This window comes from Ranitomeya variabilis, chromosome 4, assembly GCF_051348905.1.
Source record: "Ranitomeya variabilis isolate aRanVar5 chromosome 4, aRanVar5.hap1, whole genome shotgun sequence".
NCBI classification, from domain to species: Eukaryota; Metazoa; Chordata; class Amphibia; order Anura; family Dendrobatidae; genus Ranitomeya; species Ranitomeya variabilis.
Genome location: NC_135235.1, coordinates 281252760 through 281275507, shown reverse-complemented (window position 1 = coordinate 281275507; position 22748 = coordinate 281252760). Strand labels below are relative to the sequence as shown.

The 22748-nt window shown below is 45.4% G+C and overlaps 1 protein-coding gene across 4 annotated transcripts in view; it reads left to right on the top strand.

Moving 5' to 3' along the window:
- Positions 1 to 21236, top strand: part of KLHL17 (kelch like family member 17) — an 85848-nt gene extending 64612 nt beyond the window's left edge. For 2 of the 4 annotated variants that reach the window (XM_077250030.1, XM_077250028.1), the window contains exons 6-12: positions 76 to 289; positions 6730 to 6874; positions 7079 to 7246; positions 8442 to 8530; positions 10449 to 10522; positions 15779 to 15960; positions 19690 to 20750. In XM_077250030.1, coding sequence (XP_077106145.1) covers positions 76 to 289; positions 6730 to 6874; positions 7079 to 7246; positions 8442 to 8530; positions 10449 to 10522; positions 15779 to 15960; positions 19690 to 19918 — 1101 coding nt within the window. In that variant the 3' untranslated portion in view covers positions 19919 to 20750. Of the gene's footprint in view, positions 1 to 75; positions 290 to 6729; positions 6875 to 7078; positions 7247 to 8441; positions 8531 to 10448; positions 10523 to 15778; positions 15961 to 19689 lie in introns of all 4 variants that reach the window. The other 2 variants (XM_077250029.1, XM_077250027.1) reach the window with 2 other exon arrangements.
- Positions 21237 to 22748: the final 1512 nt, after the last annotated feature.

The window sequence follows — 22748 nt, the reverse complement described above, 5'->3', positions numbered from 1 at the left end:
GAGAATCATACGTATGAGCTGACAAATCTGCCTGCAGCATCTGATGTGGTGCCTGACTCTCCATATTTCCTGCAGTTAATGAAGTGTGTGCGGCTGCCCTTGCTGAGCCGGGATTTCCTGATGAGCAGTGTAGACACAGAGCTTCTTGTGCGTCACCATTCGGAGTGCAAAGACCTTTTGATTGAGGCGCTGAAGTACCACCTGATGCCAGAACAGCGTGGGGTTCTCAGTAACAGTCGAACCCGACCAAGGCGATGCGAGGGAGCAAGTACTGTGCTTTTTGCAGTAGGTGAGAAGATAAAATACAGTTTTCTATATGCTATGGCTAGAAACACTCCTATACTTGTTACAGATTGGAGTAGGTCTGGAATGCCAGGATAAAACGACTGGTAAATTATGTAGAATTCTTCATCTTCTCCCATTGTTGCTATTTTACAGCCTTCCATCTCTGCTGCCCGGTTAATCCACCTGGGCCCACATTACTTTTCCTCCTCACCCTTCACCTGCAACCACTGCCTGACAAGCTCCATTCAAAATATTAACAAGGTCCATAACCTGTCCTCTCCATACATCTCAGTCCTAGTCTCCTGATACCGCCCCACATGTAATCTCCAGTCCATAACCTGTCCTCTCCATTCATCTCTTGCCTAATCTCCTGATACCTCCCCACATGTAATCTCCAGTCCATAACCTGTCCTCTCCATACATCTCTGTCCTAATCTCCTGATACCCTCTACATAATCTCCAGCCCATAACCTGTCCCCTCCATACATCTCAGTCCTAGTCTCCTGATACTTTCACTACATGTCATCTCCAGTCCATAACCTGTCCTATCCATTTGTAAGGAGGTTGCTTTCCCTGCTCCTTGCCTGGAACCACTTAGTCAGACAGCTGGGTTGTTGGGGGGAAGACTTTCTGCCCTGGACAGAGGGGACGTGGTGACTGCTGGGAAGAGAGAGGTGTGGTCAGAAAAGAGCGGGAGAGCAGAGAGAAGGCAGCGCGCCAAAGAGAGGGCAGGCTGCAGCGCCGTGCTCCCCTAAAAGTAGTGCTCCCCGTGAGGGCACTGAGGCTTAGATACCCACTAGAGTGAAGGCTGGATGTGGGGGTGTAGATTTGGAAGCCTCCAGAATCAGAGACAGTGACTGTGCAGCCCTGGTGACCGCAGTGACAAGCAAAGAATCCCTGGTGACCGCAGTGACAAGCAAAGAATCCCTGAGTGTGATAAGTAACTACCCAGTGTGTGTGTGACAGCGTTAATACAGGGAGACTGTCAGCCTGGTGCACAGAGGCTCTTGCAGCAGCGACGGAGACTGTGCTATTTCCTGGTTTCAGTTTCACTTTGAGAAGAACAGATTGCAGAGAGACTTAACCCCGGACTTTCCAGGAGACACAGAAGAGACTTCAGGATCTCAAGCCCTGCTGGTGACTGTATCCACATTGGGAAAAAGGACCCTTCAGTCAGGACCTCCCTGGACTGATAAGTTACAAGAACACTCGTTAACCCTTTCGTTTCCGTTTAACTTTTTACTAGTGATTTACCTCTATTAACCCCCTGTTTACTCCCTGCGAGGAGAATCTACTCCTGTTAATAAATTCCCCTCAACAGTTGGTCTGTCTGTTCCGTGGTGACATACGCAACCCTGCACTCTATTACACATTCATCTCTTGCCTAATCTCCTGATACCTCCCCACATGTAATCTCCAGTCCATAACCTGTCCTCTCCATACATCTCTGTCCTAATCTCCTGATACCCTCTACATAATCTCCAGCCCATAACCTGTCCCCTCCATATATCTCTGCCCTAATCTCCTGATACCTCCCCACATGTAATCTCCAGTCCATAACCTGTACTCTCCATACATCAGTCCTTATCTCCTGATACCTCCCCACATGTAATCTCCAGTCCATAACCTGTCCCCTCCATACATCTCTGCCCTAATCACCTGATACCTCCCCACATGTAATCTCCAGTCCATAACCTGTCCTCTGCATACATCTCTGCCCTAATCTCCTGATACCTCCCCACATGTCATCTCCAGTCCATAACCTGTCCTCTCCATACATCTCTGCCCTAATCTCCTGATACCTCCCCACATGTAATCTCGAGTCCATAACCTGTCCTCTCCATACATCTGTCCTTATCTCCTGATACCTCCCCACATGTAATCTCCAGTCCATAACCTGTCCCCTCCATACATCTCTGCCCTAATCACCTGATACCTCCCCACATGTAATCTCCAGTCCATAACCTGTTCTCTCCATACATCTCAGTCCTAGTCTCCTGATACCTCCCAACATGTAATCTCCAGTCCATAACCTGTCCTCTGCATACATCTCTGCCCTAATCTCCTGATACCTCCCCACATGTAATCTCCAGTCCATAACATGTCCCCTCCATACATCTGTCCTTATCTCCTGATACCTCCCCACATGTAATCTCCAGTCCATAACATGTCCCCTCCATACATCTCTGCCCTAATCTCCTGATACCTCCCCACATGTAATCTCCAGTCCATAACATGTCCCCTCCATACATCTCTGCCCTAATCTCCTGATACCTCCCCACATGTAATCTCCAGTCCATAACCTGTCCTCTGCATACATCTCTGCCCTAATCTCCTGATACCTCCCCACATGTCATCTCCATTCCATAACCTGTCCCCTCCATACATCTCTGCCCTAATCACCTGATACCTCCCCACATGTAATCTCCAGTCCATAACATGTCCCCTCCATACATCTCTGCCCTAATCTCCTGATACTTTCACTACATGTCATCTCCAGTCCATAACCTGTCCCCTCCATACATCTCTGCCCTAATCTCCTGATACCTCCCCGCATGTAATCTCCAGTCCATAACCTGTCCTCTCCATACATCTCAGTCCTAGTCTCATGATACCTCCCCACATGTAATCTCCAGTCCATAACCTGTACTCTCCATACATCTGTCCTTATCTCCTGATACCTCCCCACATGTAATCTCTAGTCTATAACATGTCCCCTCCATACATCTCTGCCCTAATCTCCTGATACCTCCCCACATGTAATCTCCAGTCCATAACATGTCCCCTCCATACATCTGTCCTTATCTCCTGATACCTCCCCACATGTAATCTCCAGTCCATAACATGTCCCCTCCATACATCTGTCCTAATCTCCTGATACCTCCCCACATGTAATCTCCAGTCCATAACATGTCCCCTCCATACATCTCTGCCCTAATCTCCTGATACCTCCCCACATGTAATCTCCAGTCCATAACCTGTCCTCTCCATACATCTCAGTCCTAGTCTCCTGATACCTCCCCACATGTAATCTTCTCCAGTCCATATCCTGTACTCTCCATACATCTGCCCTTATCTCCTGATACCTCCCCACATGTAATCTCCAGTCCATAACCTGTCCCCTCCATACATCTCTGCCCTAATCTCCTGATACCTCCCCACATGTAATCTCTAGTCCATAACCTGTCCCCTCCATACATCTCTGCCCTAATCACCTGATACCTCCCCACATGTAATCTCCAGTCCATAACCTGTACTCTCCATACATCTCTGCCCTAAACTCCTGATACCTCCCCACGTGTAATCTCCGGTCCATAACCTGTCCTCTCCATACATCTCTGCCCTAATCTCCTGATACCTCCCCACATGTAATCTCCAGTCCATAACCTGTACTCTCCATACATCTCTGTCCTAATCTCCTGATACCTCCCCACATGTAATTTCCAGTCCATAACATGTCCCCTCCATACATCTCTGCCCTAATCTCCTGATACCTCCCCACATGTAATCTCCAGTCCATAACCTGTCCTCTCCATACATCTCAGTCCTAGTCTCCTGATTCCTCCCCACATGTAATCTCCAGTCCATAACCTGTACTCTCCATACATCTGTCCTTATCTCCTGATACCTCCCCACATGTAATCTCCAGTCCATAACCTGTCCCCTCCATACATCTCTGCCCTAATCACCTGATACCTCCCCACATGTAATCTCCAGTCCATAACCTGTCCTCTCCATACATCTCTGCCCTAATCTCCTGATACCTCCCCACATGTAATCTCCAGTCCATAATCTGTCCTCTCCATACATCTCTGCCCTAATCTCCTGATACCTCCCCACATGTAATCTCCAGTCCATAACCTGTCCTCTGCATACATCTGCCCTTATCTCCTGATACCTCCCCACATGTAATCTCCAGTCCATAACCTGTCCCCTCCATACATCTCTGCCCTAATCACCTGATACCTCCCCACATGTAGTCTCCAGTCCATAACCTGTCCTCTCCATACATCTCTGCCCTAATCTCCTGATACCTCCCCACATGTAATCTCCAGTCCATAACCTGTCCTCTCCATACATCTCTGCCCTAATCTCCTGATACCTCCCCACATGTAATCTCCAGTCCATAACCTGTCCTCTGCATACATCTCTGCCCTAATCTCCTGATACCTCCCCACATGTAATCTCTAGTCCATAACCTGTCCCCTCCATACATCTCTGCCCTAATCACCTGATACCTCCCCACATGTAATCTCCAGTCCATAACCTGTACTCTCCATACATCTCTGCCCTAAACTCCTGATACCTCCCCACGTGTAATCTCCAGTCCATAACCTGTCCTCTCCATACATCTCTGCCCTAATCTCCTGATACCTCCCCACATGTAATCTCCAGTCCATAACCTGTACTCTCCATACATCTCTGTCCTAATCTCCTGATACCTCCCCACATGTAATCTCCAGTCCATAACATGTCCCCTCCATACATCTCTGCCCTAATCTCCTGATACCTCCCCACATGTAATCTCCAGTCCATAACCTGTCCTCTCCATACATCTCAGTCCTAGTCTCCTGATTCCTCCCCACATGTAATCTCCAGTCCATAACCTGTACTCTCCATACATCTGTCCTTATCTCCTGATACCTCCCCACATGTAATCTCCAGTCCATAACCTGTCCCCTCCATACATCTCTGCCCTAATCACCTGATACCTCCCCACATGTAATCTCCAGTCCATAACCTGTCCTCTCCATACATCTCTGCCCTAATCTCCTGATACCTCCCCACATGTAATCTCCAGTCCATAATCTGTCCTCTCCATACATCTCTGCCCTAATCTCCTGATACCTCCCCACATGTAATCTCCAGTCCATAACCTGTCCTCTGCATACATCTCTGCCCTAATCTCCTGATACCTCCCCACATGTAATCTCTAGTCCATAACCTGTCCCCTCCATACATCTCTGCCCTAATCACCTGATACCTCCCCACATGTAATCTCCAGTCCATAACCTGTACTCTCCATACATCTCTGCCCTAATCTCCTGATACCTCCCCACATGTAATCTCCAGTCCATAACCTGTCCTCTCCATACATCTCTGCCCTAATCTCCTGATACCTCCCCACATGTAATCTCCAGTCCATAACATGTCCTCTCCATACATCTCTGCCCTAATCTCCTGATACCTCCTCACATGTAATCTCCAGTCCATAACATGTCCCCTCCATACATCTCTGCCCTAATCTCCTGATACTTTCACTACATGTCATCTCCAGTCCATAACCTGTCCTCTCCATACATCTGTCCTTATCTCCTGAAACCTCCCCACATGTAATCTCCAGTCCATAACCTGTCCTCTCCATACATCTCTGCCCTAATCTCCTGATACCTCCTCACATGTAATCTCCAGTCCATAACCTGTCCTCTCCATACATCTCAGTCCTAGTCTCCTGATACTTTTACTACATGTAATCTCCAGTCCATAACCTGTCCTCTCCATACATCTCTGCCCTAATCTCCTGATACCTCCCCCATATAATCTGTCCCCTCCATATATCTCTGCCCTAATCTCCTGATACCTCCCCACATGTAATCTCCAGTCCATAATCTGTCCTCTCCATACATCTCTGCCCTTATCTCCTGATACCTTCACTACATGTCATCTCCAGTCCATAATCTGTCCTCTCCATACATCTCTGCCCTAATCTCCTGATACCTTCACTACATGTCATCTCCAGTCCATAACCTGTCCTCTCCATACATCTCTGCCCTAATCTCCTGATACCTCCCCCATATAGTCTGTCCCCTCCATATATCTCTGCCCTTATCTCATGATACCTTCCCACATGACATCTCCAGTCCATAACCTGTCCTTTCCATAAATCTGTGCCCTAATCTCCTAATATCTCCCCTCATAATCTCCAGTCTATAGCCTGCCCCCTCCATTTATCTCTGCCCTCATCCCCTGATAGCTCCCAACATTTAATCTCCAGTCTGTAACCTGTCCCCTCCATACATCTGTCCTAATCTCTTGATACCTCCTCACGTCATCACCAGACCTCCTTCTTTGTTGTCTTTTCCGCTCCTTTTACAACCATCTCCAAGATTTTTCCCGTGCTTTTCCCATGCTCTCTAACTCACTACCTCAACACATCAGACAGTCTCCACCTTCAAAAACTTCATAAACAACCTAAAACACCACCTCATCAGAATAGCTAAAAGCCTACAATACCATTGCTGCCGCCACACTCCCATATGAGCTGCTTCCCTCTCATCTGCGATCTTCTTCACCCTTTCCTTGTAGATTGTAAGCCCTCCAGGCCAGGCCATATCTCCCTCAACACAAAAGTGACACTTATTTAGTATGTGTATATTTTACTTGTTTTGTCTCGTGTTATATACCTACACTTTAGTGTGTGTTTTTTTTCTTGTTTGTCTGTAGGTGGTGGCAGTCTCTTTGCCATACATGGTGACTGTGAAGCATATGATACCCGTACTGACCGGTGGCACATGGTGGCTTCTATGTCTACAAGACGGGCCCGCGTGGGTGTGGCAGCTATCGGAAATAAGCTTTATGCAGTGGGTGGGTGAGTATTCATAGCAATGAATGGGTTACTCGAATAAATACGAAAAGGGGGAAAGATCGGGCTGTTGCATTATAACATGCCTGATCCTTTTGTTCTTGGGGCAGATAACCCGCTACCGGATATGCATGGCATCTTCTTCCTCCAAGCTGTTGTAATGTTATTTAGTTAATATGTGGACCTGATCCATTTTCTTCCCCATTACAGCTATGATGGGACGTCTGACCTTGCTACAGTAGAGTCGTACGACCCCGTGACAAACACTTGGCAGCCGGAAGTCTCTATGGGAACTCGGCGAAGTTGCCTTGGTGTGGCAGTGCTTCATGGACTGTTGTACGCTGCCGGTGGATATGATGGTGCTTCTTGTCTAAACAGGTGCAGAATACTAATAATACCACTAATCAGCAGGATTATTTGCATTATCAGGGGTGCAGAGGCAGCTTTGGGCCCCTGTGATAAGAATGGATCGGGGGACCTCCTCACCGATGTTAATATTTGTCAGCAACATACTCAATGAGTAAAATTTTATCCCAGGATTTCCTTTTAAAGGGTAATCAAACTATTAAAAATGACCATTTTAATAGTTTTGAGACCCCCAATGATTGTTCAAAGAGGCAGCTTATTCTCAATTGTGAGCAGAGAGATGTATTGTCTCAATGGAAAGTCTACGTACTGCTTGTGCCTCTTCTTCCCCTTGGCGAGCAATTGGTTAGCGGTCTCGGTATCCAGTGCCTTACTAATCAATAGTACCGTGTATAACATATCATACAAGAGAACCCCGTTATCAACTACCCACAGGATAGGTAATAATTTTTGATCGGTGAGGGTCCGACAGCTAGGACCCGCACCAATTGGCAAAATTGGGCACTTTTATCCCCATTGGAATGCGTCTGCCCTACTATCGCTCCATTCTTTCCCTTTGAAGCGTTGGACGTGACTTTTTCGAGCAGCCCCATAGAGAATGAATTTATCGGCGGACAGGTATCCCCTGCCGCTCTCATGCATTGCTGCAGTTGCCCTGTGCGGCTCTTTTGCCTTCGCTTGCTACAGGGGGCTTTGGGTGACTCTTGCAGCCAATCTTAGACCACAGATTGCAGCTGTCACGTTACTTCTGATTAGGAAGAAACAGTCTTCACTGCTGTTGATATTGATTGGCTGCAGCGGTCGCCTGATGACTCACACTGGAAGGGATGCCAGGAGGCCAGATAACGGGAGGCCGGAGTAGTGTATAACCCCTTTTAATGGTGGCTCTATTGCCAATACTAATGGGCAGAGAGACGTGTACATCCTTGGATGCACTGGCGGACACAGACAGGGCCCCTGTGCAAGAACAATATACGGGCCCTTTCCAGTCCAATAGCTCATCATAATGCACAATTCCACCTTTTTTGGAGGTAGTAGCGGTCCCCTTATCACCTGGGCCCCTCACCAATGAATGTCTGCCCCTGCTTTAACGGGCCTTGCCCAATAATAAGAATGGTGTATATGCAAAGGTTTTACACAGCCTGATTGGTGAGATCATCATTAATTAGTGGTGTATGGTTACTCTAATATTGCGCTATCATTGCAGTGCAGAGCGTTATGACCCCCTCACCGGAACATGGACGTCTATCGCTGCGATGAGCACTAGACGCAGATATGTTCGCGTGGCAACACTTGGTGAGTCTTTTTCTACCTATAAGACTTTAATATCCCCTTTCCTAGCAATGACGCGTCATGCTCCTTGTGCCCATCTTCATGGAATAATAATATACAGTTAGGTCCATATATATTTGGACAGAGACAACATTTTTCTAATTTTGGTTATAGACATTACCACAATGAATTTTAAACAAAACAATTCAGATGCAGTTGAAGTTCAGACTTTCAGCTTCCATTTGAGGGTATCCACATTAAAATTGGATGAAGGGTTTAGGAGTTTCAGCTCCTTAACATGTGCCACCCTGTTTTTTAAAGGGACCAAAAGTAATTGGACAATTGACTCCAAGGCTATTTCATGGACAGGTGTGGGCAATCCCTTTGTTATGTCATTCTCAATTAAGTAGATAAAAGGCCTGCAGTTGATTTGAGGTGTGGTGCTTGCATTTGGAAGGTTTTGCTGTGAAGTAAGCATTAGTTCAAAGGAGCTCTCCATGCAGGTGAAACAAGCCATCCTTAAGCTGCGAAAACAGAAAAAACCCATCCGAGAAATTGCTACAATATTAGGAGTGGCAAAATCTACAGTTTGGTACATCCTGAGAAAGAAAGAAAGCACTGGTGAACTCATTAATGCAAAAAGACCTGGGCGCCCACGGAAGACAACAGTGGTGGATGATCGCAGAATAATCTCCATGGTGAAGAGAAACTCCTTCATAACAGCCAACCAAGTGACCAACACTCTCCAGGAGGTCGGCGTATCAATATCCAAATCTACCATAAAGAGAAGACTGCATGAAAGTAAATACAGAGGGTTCACTGCACGGTGCAAGCCACTCATAAGCATCAAGAATAAAAAGGCTAGACTGAACTTTGCTAAAAAACATCTAAAAAAGCCAGCACAGTTCTGGAAGAACATTCTTTGGACAGATGAAACCAAGATCAACCTCTACCAGAATGATGGAAAGAGAAAAGTGTAGCGAAGGCTTGGTACAGCTCATGATCCAAAGCATACCACATCATCTGTAAAACACGGCGGAGGCAGTGTGATGGCTTGGGCATGCATGGCTGCCAGTGGCACTGGGTCACTAGTGTTTATTGATGATGTGACACAGGACAGAAGCACCCGAATGAATTCTGAGGTATTCAGAGACATACTGTGTGCTCAGATCCAGCCAAATGCAGCCAAACTGATTGGTCGTCGTTTCATACTACAGATGGACAAAGACCCAAAACATAAAGCCAAAGCAACCCTGGAGTTTATTAAAGCAAAGAAGTGGAATATTCTTGAATGGCCAAGACAGTTACCTGATCTCAACCCAATTGAGCATCACTTGTTAAAGACTAAACTTCAGACAGAAAGACCCACAAACAAACAGCAACTGAAAACCACCGCAGTGAAGGCCTGGCAGAGCATCAAAAAGGAGGTAACACAGCGTCTGGTGATGTCCATGAGTTCAAGACTTCAGGTAGTCATTGCCAACAAAGGGTTTTCAACCAAGTACTAAAAATGGGCATTTTATTTAAAATTATTTAATCTGTCCAATTACTTTTGGTCCCTTTAAAAACAGGGTGGCACATGTTAAGGAGCTGAAACTCCTAAACCCTTCATCCAATTTTAATGTGGATACCCTCAAATGAAAGCTGAAAGTCTGAACTTCAACTACATCTGAATTGTTTTGTCTAAAATTCATTGTGGTAATATCTATAATCAAAATTAGAAAAATGTTGTCTCTGTCCAAATATATATGGACCTAACTGTATGAGATCTGGCACGTTGCACCTAGCTCCGTGATCATTCTCTGCCCCATATTCGGTGGTTGGTCCCACCAAAATTGACGAAAATGCCATATGTAGGGCCACCTCTAGGGCAGAAGTGGGGAGAAGGAGGAGAACATGAGATGCTTATTTTCTTGTGTATTTTACTTTTTAATATTTTTAGATGGTAACCTCTATGCAGTTGGGGGATATGACAGTTCTTCACACTTGGCCACGGTGGAAAAATATGAACCTCAAGTAAGTGTCTAACCATTGATGTACAGTAATATTATCTGTGATTAATATAGAGATTATTTTCCCTCTATTCTGGTTTTGCTTTAGGATATTGCTTAGTAATAATGCCATTATACGAGTATAAACCTAATTATTTTTACCTTTTATTAGATATGTTATGTACATGTAGTTCTGTCTTTCCCTTTTTGAAGCATCAGACACTGGAGAGCGGCCACTAGTTGCTCCATTGCTGTCGTTCCTTGCAGTTCAAGGTGTCACCAGTAAGGAGCAGTCTCTTCTTTTCATGGTTTCCAGTCTTCTCATATACATACTTGACTCTCGAGAATTTTACTAGCATTTTTCTCTATAAAGTGTTGGGGTTTATTTTTCACCCTATTAAATTAGGGGAATTATATTCTACACCTTCAATGAAAAATATATGAAATACGCCTTAAAGATGGGCATACAAACAGGACATCTGTATGTCCAAAACCTAGGGATGGACCAATGGTATGATGCAACCTGTACAGCCTTTCGCCTCCATAGCAGATATTGTCAGATACATAAAGGGGTGCACTATGATAAGACCGAATAGCAAAAACAGCATGCAAGCCTTTTGTAGTCCAAAAATTCATGATAATGCTCCCCTTACGACTTTGGAGGTGGTAATGGGGCCCTTACCTCTTGGACCCCTGTATGGCTCTACAGGTTCCACCAATGATTTCTCCACCCTTTTTTTAGACTACAAAGGGCTCATGTGTTGATGTTTGATGTGTATAGTGTGATAAGCACTGAAAGTGTGATATGCATAGTGTATAGTAATATAGGATGTGGTAGAGTAAGGGTACTGTCACACATTGGCACTTTTGTCGCTACGACGGTACGATCCGTGACGTTCCAGCGATATCCATACGATATCGCTGTGTCTGACACGCAGCAGCGATCAGGGACCCTGCTGAGAATCGTACGTCGTAGCAGATCGTTTGGAACTTTCTTTCGTCGCTGGATCTCCCGCTGTCATCGCTGGATCGTTGTGTGTGACAGCGATCCAGCGATGCGTTCGCTTGTAACCAGGGTAAACATCGGGTTACTAAGCGCAGGGCCGCGCTTAGTAACCCGATGTTTACCGTGGTTACAAGCGTAAAAGTAAAAAAAACAAACAGTACATACTAACATTCCGGTGTCTGTCCCCCGGCGTTCTGCTTCTCTGCATTGTGAGCGCCGGCCAGCCGGAAAGCGAGCACAGCGGTGACGTCTGACGTCACCGCTGTGCTTTCCGGCTGGCGCAGACACAGTGGAGAGAAGCAGAACGCCGGGGGACAGACACCGGAATGTGAGTATGTACTGTTTGGTTTTTTTTACTTTTACGCTTGTAACCACGGTAAACATCGGGTTACTAAGCGCGGCCCTGCGCTTAGTAACCCGATGTTTACCCTGGTTACCTGGGGACCTCGGCATCGTTGGTCGCTGGAGAGCTGACTGTGTGACAGCTCCCCAGCGACCACACAACCACTTACCAACGATCACGGCCAGGTCGTATCGCAGGTCGTGATCGTTGGTAAATCGTATAGTGTGACAGTACCCTTAGGTATAGAATAAGTATTGTTAGTCTAGTGCTGGTAGTGTACAGTATAAGACATAGATAGTTTACTGTAAAAATAGTGTTGTAGGGAACTTCTGCCCAGCAACAGACAGCAGGGTAAGTGAGAGTTAAGAGTTATTACAAACTGAGAACACTACAGATATATTTAAGCATATATATAAGGGATCACTAGCCACACACTTGAAAAAGGCACAATAGAAGGAAAGACAATAAGTGTGTATACATAGGCAAGGATCACCACTTAGGCAAGGAGTTTGTATGTTCTCCCTGTGTTTGCGTGGGTTTCCTCCGGGTACTCCGGTTTCCTCCCACACTGACATACTGATAAAGAATTTAGATTGTGAGCCCCATCGGGGACAGCGATGATAATGTGTGCGAACTGTAAAGCGCTGCGGAATATGTTAGCGCTATATAAAATTAAAGATTATTATTATTATTATTTATAAGAAAATGACTTAGATTTATTGAAATACAAAAATACAAGCAAAACAAAACACACACGTTTAAAAACAATTAAAAAAAAACCAAACAGGCTATACATGAATCATAACCGGAGGACCATGTAACCAGATTTCCCCACTATGTGTAGTGGGGTATGCTAAAATGAAGCAGTATCTGAGCATGCCCTAGTCAGGGCAAAAGTCACTGTACAGAAGGAGGAGGTGAGCTGTGACATCACCTATTGTGGATCCTGTGCTATCTACATTGTAATCGACAGTGTTATCCATCATTGTAAATCTGACTCTGATGATAATGAGACTTCCAAAAAGCCTACACAATAGGAAGTGTGAGCCTAGTATAAGGTCTAGTGGCCAGTGTAAAAATTTCAAGATTTAGTTATTTTTTCATGTAGATAATGCTTTTTTTTCCCATATCATTATCATAAAACTAAAAACACATTTAAAATGAAAACTTAATTTTAAGAAATTACTCATACAATTTTAATGGTGGGCATAGCCCCTTGTACCTATACTGGACCACCTCTATGGAAAGATTTCCACAATATCTAGAACATGTTTTCAGTTCCATCATATACAATATATATGGGCCATTTCCTTTGTGAGGACCACCCTCGTCCTAACCCCATAGAAGACCATTTTTCCATGCAGAACATTAAAGTCATTGCACTTTTAGGAAACTTTTGACATACCGTATGTTCCATTCCTCTATACCAGGGGTATAGATGGACACTTCCAGATCATGACATTTCCTCACCAGAATATCTCTGTTCTATTTTTTTTTCCCTTCCACATACATTGAATACTTCGTTAATTAGGAGTGCTAATTATTTCCCTGGGGCATGCCAAAAAAAGTATAGATCAGCCACAAGTGTTCGGGTATTATTAGCCCTGCTAATGTTACACAGATGTAATGTATTTATGTATTTTTTTTTTTTGCATTAGGTTTTATTTATTTAGCATTTTAAAATTTTACATAAACAGATGGAGAGTGTGGCATTAGGAGAAATGTTTAATATTCGATGGCGCTCATAGAAATAAATGAACGGCTAGCTCATACGTGATTATGCCAAGTCTCCCTGAGCACGAGCCACTCTTCCGCTCATCCTCTCTATGAGATCTGTATGCCCTAATACATTTATGAGGCCGGTAACAATGTGGCCGTGTCTGGTCTTGCAGGTCAACTCTGTTGACTTGAATGGGCTGAGATGCCGAACTAGCCACACTCGGTGTACACTAATGAGGTGGCTGGGGGGCACTCCGCCATCTATCCTAAAGGTGGCCATACACATTAGATGAATGTCGAATAAACAACCGATTTATTTTTTTTAATTTATTTCTTTGGTGAAGGCGAACCTCCCTAAATTGCAGACGTTGGGGGTAAAGAAGGGTCAGCCATGTTGAAATTCAACTTGCCTGATTCTTTTGTAGTGAAGAGTCAGAACCTGATGCCAGAAGTGGGGTATCAGGCAGAGCCTATTTTCTGCTCCCCTGTAAGTTGTTCCGATGCCACTTGCATGTATAGTGGGAAGACAAGAAAAAAAAGCTGTCGCCAATCTACCCTTTATGGACACAAGTATTGGGAAACCTCCACATTACACCCACAGCAGCTTTTATTACCTCCAACTCGCATATCCATTGGCCTTAATATGGTTGGTTCCCACTTTGGAGCCATAACAACTTCCACTCTTCTGGGATGGATTTCTCCAAGATTTTGGAGTTTAACTGTGGGAATTTTTGGCCATTCACTCTGTAAGGCAGAGGCTTTCATAACAATGCGGTAATGAGGCCATGACCCAAAACAGTTTAACTTAAGTGTCTTTATTTAGCCAACTTAAAAAATAAATCCATAATGTTATCCTCCAGTTCACAGCCGGACATCCATATCGGTCTGTTGCCGTGGGCGACAGCACCACCGTGTAACTCGTGAGTGCAGGAATGGCTTTGCTCTCTTGGCATTGGCTTGTGTTTAGTCTTACAGAGACTGACATTCACAGAGCTTCCTGCTCTGTTGTTTGCAAAACCCAATACTGACACACCCAGACCTTAACTGAAAGTTTAAATGGGAATCGTGGACATGGGCCACTCTCAAGATAATAAAAGCCCATGTAAGGTTTTCCTATATCTAACTTGGTCAAATAGCTTGACCAAGTCCACACTCTTTTATTTGGCATGGTAGCCACAGCTGTGGCTGTAATTATGATGCACTCCATCGTGTTCAGTATGTTTCTGTGCACATGGGGGACACATAGTGTCCTTCATATATCATTTGCCTCACTACCTTACAACCCAGTAAAGCCTTTGTGAAGTCAGACACTGATTTTGGAGTTAAGGCCGGGCTCACAACCTACCTTCTAATTTATCCCAACCATGTCTACATGGATCTTGCTTTTTGTTAAGCTGGAACTGAATTGGGTCTTCCCCAAACTTTTCCTACAATCCCGAAGCTACAATTGTCTAAAATGTCTTGTTGCAAAGCATTAACCTTTCCTTTCACTGGAACTAAGGGGCAGAGGTTGATCCCTGAAAAACAAGCCCTTTGTATTATCCTCCGCCACCAAACAGTACAGATGGCACAATGCAGTCTGGCGGGTAACATCCTTCTGGCATTCGCCAAACCTTAACCCATCTATCAGATAGAAATGTATGGTACATCACTGCACAGAACACTTTCCTCCAGAGTCCAGTGGTGACAGCTTTACACATTCCATCCAACGCTCGGCATTGTGCTTTGTGATGTATGGCTGCATGCAGCTGCTCGGCCATGAAGCTCCCAGGTGGGCACAGTGCTTGTGCTGATGTTATACCAGAGGAGGTCTGGTCTTTGTTGTTATGGAGTCAGTAGAGTGGTGGTGACTTTCCTGCCCTCTGCTCCTCAGCACTCGGCCCCCCACTCTGTAACGTTACAGGGTCTCCACTTTGTGGCTGAGTTACTGCGGTTCCTTCCACTTCTCAATAATATCACTCACAGGTGATGGCGGAAGATTTAGGAAGTAAGAAATGTCATGAACGGACACTGGAGGCTTCTATGGTAGATCCTGGATTCGATGATTAAGACTCGTGACCCAAAACTTTTCTCCATATGGTGCACCTGTGACAAACTTTAGGGTAGGACTAGGATAATCTCCCATCTGCCGCCTTTATATCTAAATAATTTCCTATAATCCAATATTGGTGCATCTATAATCTATCCAGCCTTTTTTTTTTTTTTCTTTACAGATAAACACATGGACTCCGATTGCCAATATGTTGAGCCGCCGTAGCAGCGCTGGAGTGGCCGTTCTGGAGGGAATGTTGTACGTTGCCGGAGGAAATGATGGCACAAGCTGTCTGAATTCTGTGGAGAGATATAACCCGAAAGCTAACACATGGGAGAGTGTGGCCCCGATGAACATTAGGAGGTAATCTAGGATATGGCAGACCGTGACCCCACCACCATCACACGTAAACACCCATATTTCCTGCTCAATGAATACTAAGCCCTTATAGTTTAATTGGTTTCTAACCGTAAACGGATCTAACGGAAGTTGCCGTCCAACATAATCCATCTCCTCCATTTATATCACATCAAAGGAAGGTCTTGTACATAAACTCTCTTTATGTACATGATTGTCTGCCATCAGATAAGCTCCAGATGGGAGATTGGTGCTGGCACTGGGGAGGGGGACTTTCTATAGCCCCCTGCTGCGTAGCCTCAGGGGGCTTTGTAATGAGGAGTAATCCATTTGTGGTGATGAAAACTTTGTACAGTGAAGGTTTCATGTCCATACGTAGTAGATAATATATGTAATCTAACTTCAGTTATGCTGTCGCTTAACAGGAATTTTTCAAGAAAGTTAAGGTACATATACACTGCACGATTCCCGGCAATGAGCGCTCGTAGGGCTCCACGATTCCCGGCAATGAGCGCTCGCAGGGCTCCACGATTCCCGGCAATGAGCGCTCGTAGGGCTCCACGATTCCCGGCAATGAGTGCTCGTATGGCTCCACGATTCCCGGCAATGAGCGCTCGTAGGAACGCCACAGTTCCCGGCAATGAGTGCTCGTAGGAACTCCACGATTCCCGGCAATGAGCGCTCATAGGGCTCCACGATTCCCGGCAATGAGCGCTCGTAGGGCTCCACGATTCCCAGCAATGAGCGCTCGTAGGACTCCACGATTCCCGGCAATGAGCTCTCCTTGCCTAGGAAACCAGCCACTTCTGATAGCCTGCAGCAGTGGCTTCTAACCTAGCCACTGAGCATTAAGCAGTAACATTTTAAATCTCTCCATTATTGAAAATGGAAAGGATTTTCAATAATAAAAAAAATTGCAAAGTTGCTTGTTTTTTGCAAGAACGGTGCAGTGGTGCTTTGCAATGCTGGGTTCCTAGGTTTAAACTCCCCTTCCCTCAATATTTTCCCTGTGTTTGCCTAGGTTTCTCCCACAATCCAAAGACATATTGATAGGGAATTTAGATTGTGAACCCCAATGGGCACAGTGATGTCTGCAATGAATTACAGGTTGCACCATGATTTACCAAGAATAATTACTCTAGAACATTGAAACTGCATTACTGCCATAGGAAATGGGAAAAAAAGCGCTATATAATATATATGAAATATTCATCTGCAAAATTGCTATGAAAAATACAGTTAAAAAGAAGGTACTTGGCGCATAGATTGGCCAATATATGTGAGTCCAACTGTCACGACACAGCTGTTGGGTGACCTGGGACCATGGGCTCCTTTCCTGGCTCTACACTAGGGGGCGCCCTAGCTTGCTGGGACTTCAGATGGGGAAGATGCCTGGGCCTCCACCCTTGCCTTATCTCCTAAGTTAGCCCTCCATCTGTTCCCTTCCCCCACCCAGGGAAGAGGGGGTGTTACTGTGCACCATAGTACACCAACCCGACAAACAGGGCAACACAGACAAGGGTTAACTGAAAACTCCAGGCATACAAAATATTCACTCACATATAACAGAGAAATGCATTGGGGTGTGCAGGAAGTGAAAAAAAAAATCGAGAAGGATAAGGAATTACCACGCGTACAAACCAAACAGTCGCTAATAACTCCTCCAACTCTCCTTCTCATACCAACTCCTTTTCCTCTGTTAGCCATGCAGCAAAAGCTAGCTCAGATGAAGATTATTAGCAGAGCCCAGATTATATAGGGGAAAGGAGTGGCTAACCAAGCACAACTGAGAACAGGGATTCCCAACATGGCAGATTAACCCTTGATCTGCCAGAAAAAATACACAGATTTAGTATGATGGAGAAGTGCTTCTTCTCAGCGCTGGAGTAGGAGCAATCAGCTGCTGCAGTCCTCTGGCTCCGCTCTGTCGCAATAACCCCGTGACACCAACTATCATATCAAGGCGTCCTTCAAAAGTTGGGTCCCTGTCCTGATATGTCACCTCTCTTGGCAAAAAAACCCTACAATTTAGGCTACTTTCACACTAGCGTCGGTACGGGCCCATGCTGTGAAATAAAAGCACAATGGGGGCAGCGGATGCAGTTTTTCAACGCATCCGCTGCCCCATTGTAATGTCCGGGGAGGAGGTGGCGACGTTTCGGCCGCGCATGCACGGTCGGAAATGGCGGACACGATGCACAAAAAAACGTTACATGTAACTTTTTTTGTGCCGGCGGTCCGCCAAAACACGACGCATCCGTCGCACGAAGGATGCGACGTGTGGCCATGCGTCGCTAATGTAAGTCTATGGGGAAAAAACGCATCCTGCAGACAACTTTGCAGGATGCGTTTTTTCTCCTAAACGACGCATTGCGACGTATTCCAAACGACGCTAGTGTGAAAGTAGCCTTATGGGGTAGGAATGAACTAGCGAACTACTTAAAATCACCTGTGGCTGATGGGAGTTGGAGTGCATACGTCCAAAGAGGGTTTGATACAAATAGAGAAAAAACCTTTATCGTTTTTTGAGTTATAACGTTTTTTTGGTTGCCACCTGGTCACGCTAGCCTGGATGTGCTGGTATTTTTTTCAATTTGCAATTACACCCAGTGGCACTATTGCTAAGGTACCGTCACATTAAGCGACGCTGCAGCGATAGCGACAACGATGCCGATCGCTGCAGCGTCGCTGTTTGATCGCTGGAGAGCTGTCACACAGACCGCTCTCCAGCGACCAACGATGCCGAGGCCCCCGGGTAACCAGGGTAAACATCGGGTTGCTAAGCGCAGTGCCGCGCTTAGTAACCCGATGTTTACCCTGGTTACCAGCGTAAAAGTAAAAAAAACAAACAGTACATGCTCACCTGCGCGTCTCCCAGCGTCTGCTTCCTGACACTGACTGAGCTCCGGCCCTAACAGCACAGCGGTGACGTCACCGCTGTGCTTTCACTTTCACTTTAGGGCCGGATCTCAGTCAGAGCAGGAAGCAGACGCTGGGAGACACGCAGGTGAGCATGTACTGTTTGTTTTTTTTACTTTTACGCTGGTAACCAGGGTAAACATCGGGTTACTAAGCGCGGCCCTGCGCTTAGTAACCCGATGTTTACCCTGGTTACCAGTGTAAAACATCGCTGGTATCGTTGCTTTTGGTGTCAAACACAACGATACACGGCGATCGGACGACCAAATAAAGTTCTGGACTTTATTCAGCGACCAGCGACATCACAGCAGGATCCTGATCGCTGCTGCGTGTCAAACTAAACGATATCGCTAGCGAGGACGCTGCAACGTCACGGATCGCTAGCGATATCGTTTAGTGTGACGGTACCTTTAGTTCGCTACTACATCCCAGCCCCAGCACTTTTGATGAGCACTGAATAATCAGTTGTGTCCGCATAGGCTGCTATTGTTCTCGGCAGCACAGCTGCTGTTTACACAGGACAATGCGCTTCCAAGAATAATGATCTGTGAGGACCAAAAGATATCGTTTGACCCTACACACGAGCATTTTGCTCGTTCATTGGGTGATCATCATCAGCCTGTATAGATTACAAGATTATTGTGAAACGAAGTTTCCTAGGAACGATAATCATGCAGTCTACATGGACGATTATTCTATAACACTCATTTATGTATACATTTTGGGGGCTGGAGAATAATTTTCATTTAATCTCCTTAGTACTCCTGGGCAGTGCATCATCTTTTGATTTATTTCTAATTTCTTGTCTGTTTACAGAAGCACTCATGATCTCGTGGCCATGGATGGGTGGCTTTATGCAGTCGGAGGTAACGATGGAAGCTCAAGTCTAAACTCCATTGAGAAGTACAACCCACGTACCAACAAGTGGGTAGCGGCCTCCTGTATGTTCACCAGGAGGAGCAGCGTTGGGGTCGCAGTCTTAGAACTACTCAATTTTCCTCCTCCCTCGTCTCCCACTCTTTCTGTCTCCTCGACCAGCCTCTGACAAAGAATCAGGTTCTTTACATCCAGGAGAAGCCACCAATGTATGACGTAGATGAAGTGGATCCATTGGAGAAGAACCGTAGATACTCGCTTCTGAAGGGCTTCTTCTTGGTCCTTGCCATTTGTCCATGTAACCTCTTCTTCACTGCCGGAAAGGCCTGCATCTCATTGCGAAGATACTTGTTTGCCATGTAAAGACACGACTTTACTTAAGACCAGTCTGACATCTTGGTTAATGGTTTTCCCTGTATGTGACATTACATTACACCGTAGCATAAGGCATCAGGGAAGATGGTGATGTTTTCTCTCCTCTTTGCACTGTGCAGGTCCCTCGAGCAGAAAAGGAGTTTAACCCACAGCTCTATAATGAAAAGCGGAAGTCCTCTGCCTGTAAGGCAATCGATGGCGCCTATGCCATCTGTCCAGAAATGTCCCTATTAATATGCAAATAGACTAAGGATCTTTTGGATGCAGTTGATATATGAATATTAATATTTGGTGTATCCTCTGTGGACTGATGTAATGCAAAGCAAAAATCCTGGAAATAGGCACTACATGTACATAAGGCTACGGCCGCTGTTGCACTGTCTACTCAGAAGAGTACCAGCCTTGACACTGACGCAGGATTAGGAGCAGAAGTATGATGCAGTCACCAAACCCTGGACTACATGGTCTGAACAGGCTTCTGCTGGAAATACAAGAAACTTTTGACATCCTCAGATTTAAGAGAGCTTCCATACCATAAAACATCTCTCCATTCATCTTCCAACGTTGGCAAAATGCTGGAAAATTGCTGAGGAACTTAAATAAAATCGCACACATTTGCTATGTTGAAATGTATTATCCGATTAGAGAGGATGGGCACCTTTGGTTGTAGCCGCTTACAAAGCATGAAGATGAACTACGTCCTTCCACCTACGTAAATGCCAGGAAGACAGGGTCTCTAATGGAGATGGGTGGACCTCTGGATGTTCTGCGGGTTTGGCCGAACAGTGAAAAAAGTTCTGGCTCAAGTACCAGAACAGTACCTGAACCCAGACATCCAGTGTTTGCCATGCTCTCATGTTCATGACATCGCGGCAAACACTGCCTCTGATTGGCGTTAAAATCATTACTGCTGGTCAGACAGTCGCGGCTCCCACGCTGCCAAGTGACAGCGTGAGTCCGCAGCTGGGATCAGAGGTAAAAAGTTTACCTCTGGTCACTGGTGTCGGCTGATGGGACTACTACTCCCATCAGCCTATGCCTGCTGCCGATAATAACAGAGCGAACAGGCGGTGGCTGATGTTGGAATATTCATCAGCCAGCAACTGCGCTCCAAATAAATAATAAAAGAAAAAAATGCTTGGGTTCCTATGTATTTTTGATAACCAGCCAGGCAAAACTGACAGTTGCAGGCTGCAACCCTCAGATGTCAGCTTTAGCAAGCTTGATTATCAAGAGTAGAGAGGTCCCAACCCCGTTTTTTTTTTATAATTATTTAAATAAATAATATAAAAATCCGACATGGGGTCCCCCCATTTTTGACAACCATCCAAGCTAAAGCAGACAGCTGGGGAATATTGGCCCCCCAGCCTAAAAATAGCAGCCTTCAGCTGCCCAGAAAAGGCACATCTATTAGATTTGCCAATTCTGGTGCTTTGCTTGGCTCTTCCCACTTGTTCTGTGGCGGTGGCAAGTGGGGTTCATATTTGTGGGGTTGATGTCACCTTTGTATTGTCCAGCGACATCAAGCCCACGGCTTAGTAATGGAGAGGCATCTATAAGTCTCTTTTCCACTAATCCTATAGTTATATTGTAAATAAACACAGGTCAAGTGGGAAGAGTCTGGCAAAGCGCAAAAAAATTGAAGCATCTAATAGATGCGCCTTTTCTGGGTGGCTGTGGGCTCCTGTTTTTAGGCTGGGGGGCCAATATCTGTGGCCCCTTACCAGCCTGAGATTACTAGCCCCCAACTGTCTGCTTTAGCTTGGCTGGTTTCTAAAATGGGGGGACCACACCTTTTTTTATTATTATTATTATTTCTTGAAATTAAAAAAAAAATTAAAAACGGCGTGGGGACCACTCTATTATTGATAGCCATAGCCAACCTTGCTAAAGCTGACAGCGCTGTCAGTTTTGCCTGGCTGGTTATCAAAAATACAGTGGAACCCAGGCCGTTTTTTTGTTAAAATTATGTATTTAGAACGCAGGTGACGGTGACCGGAGATGAACTTTTCACCACCAATCACAGCTGTGTGAACTGCAGCCGTTTGACTTGCGGTAATGATTTTGCTGCCAATCAGAGGCAGTGTTTGCCCACTGTCATGCACATGACAGCACAAGAAACACCCCGTGTTCAGGGTGCCGAACCCAAACAGTAACACAGACTTTCTGGTGAAGTCTGTGTTCGGGGTCTGTGCCTGAACAGTAGGTGTTCGGTATAGACCCCGGACTTTACTTTTCGCTCATCTCTAGTCTCAAATGCTGACCACACGCATAAGATACCTCTTGGTCAAACACTATTTCTGCCCCCCCAAAAAACAAAAACTTGCATGCTTTATATTTGGCTAGATATGGAAGTGCTTATGTCTGTGGAGAGAAAAGGATGGGGTATGATAATATCCGATGAATTAAGTTGCCCTTATTCAAATCCAATCCTGCAGAAATCAATTCTACGCATTAACATTCAACTAGTTTTTATGGCCAACTTATGCGAGACTGTGTAGTTTACTATTGGTAACGTGGGTGGAAGCAGCAAAAGGTTCACATCCTCTTCAATGACCAAGAACATTGCCAACGAGGTGCAAATGTGCAGTATATCTAAGCAACTAATTACCTGTGTGTACATA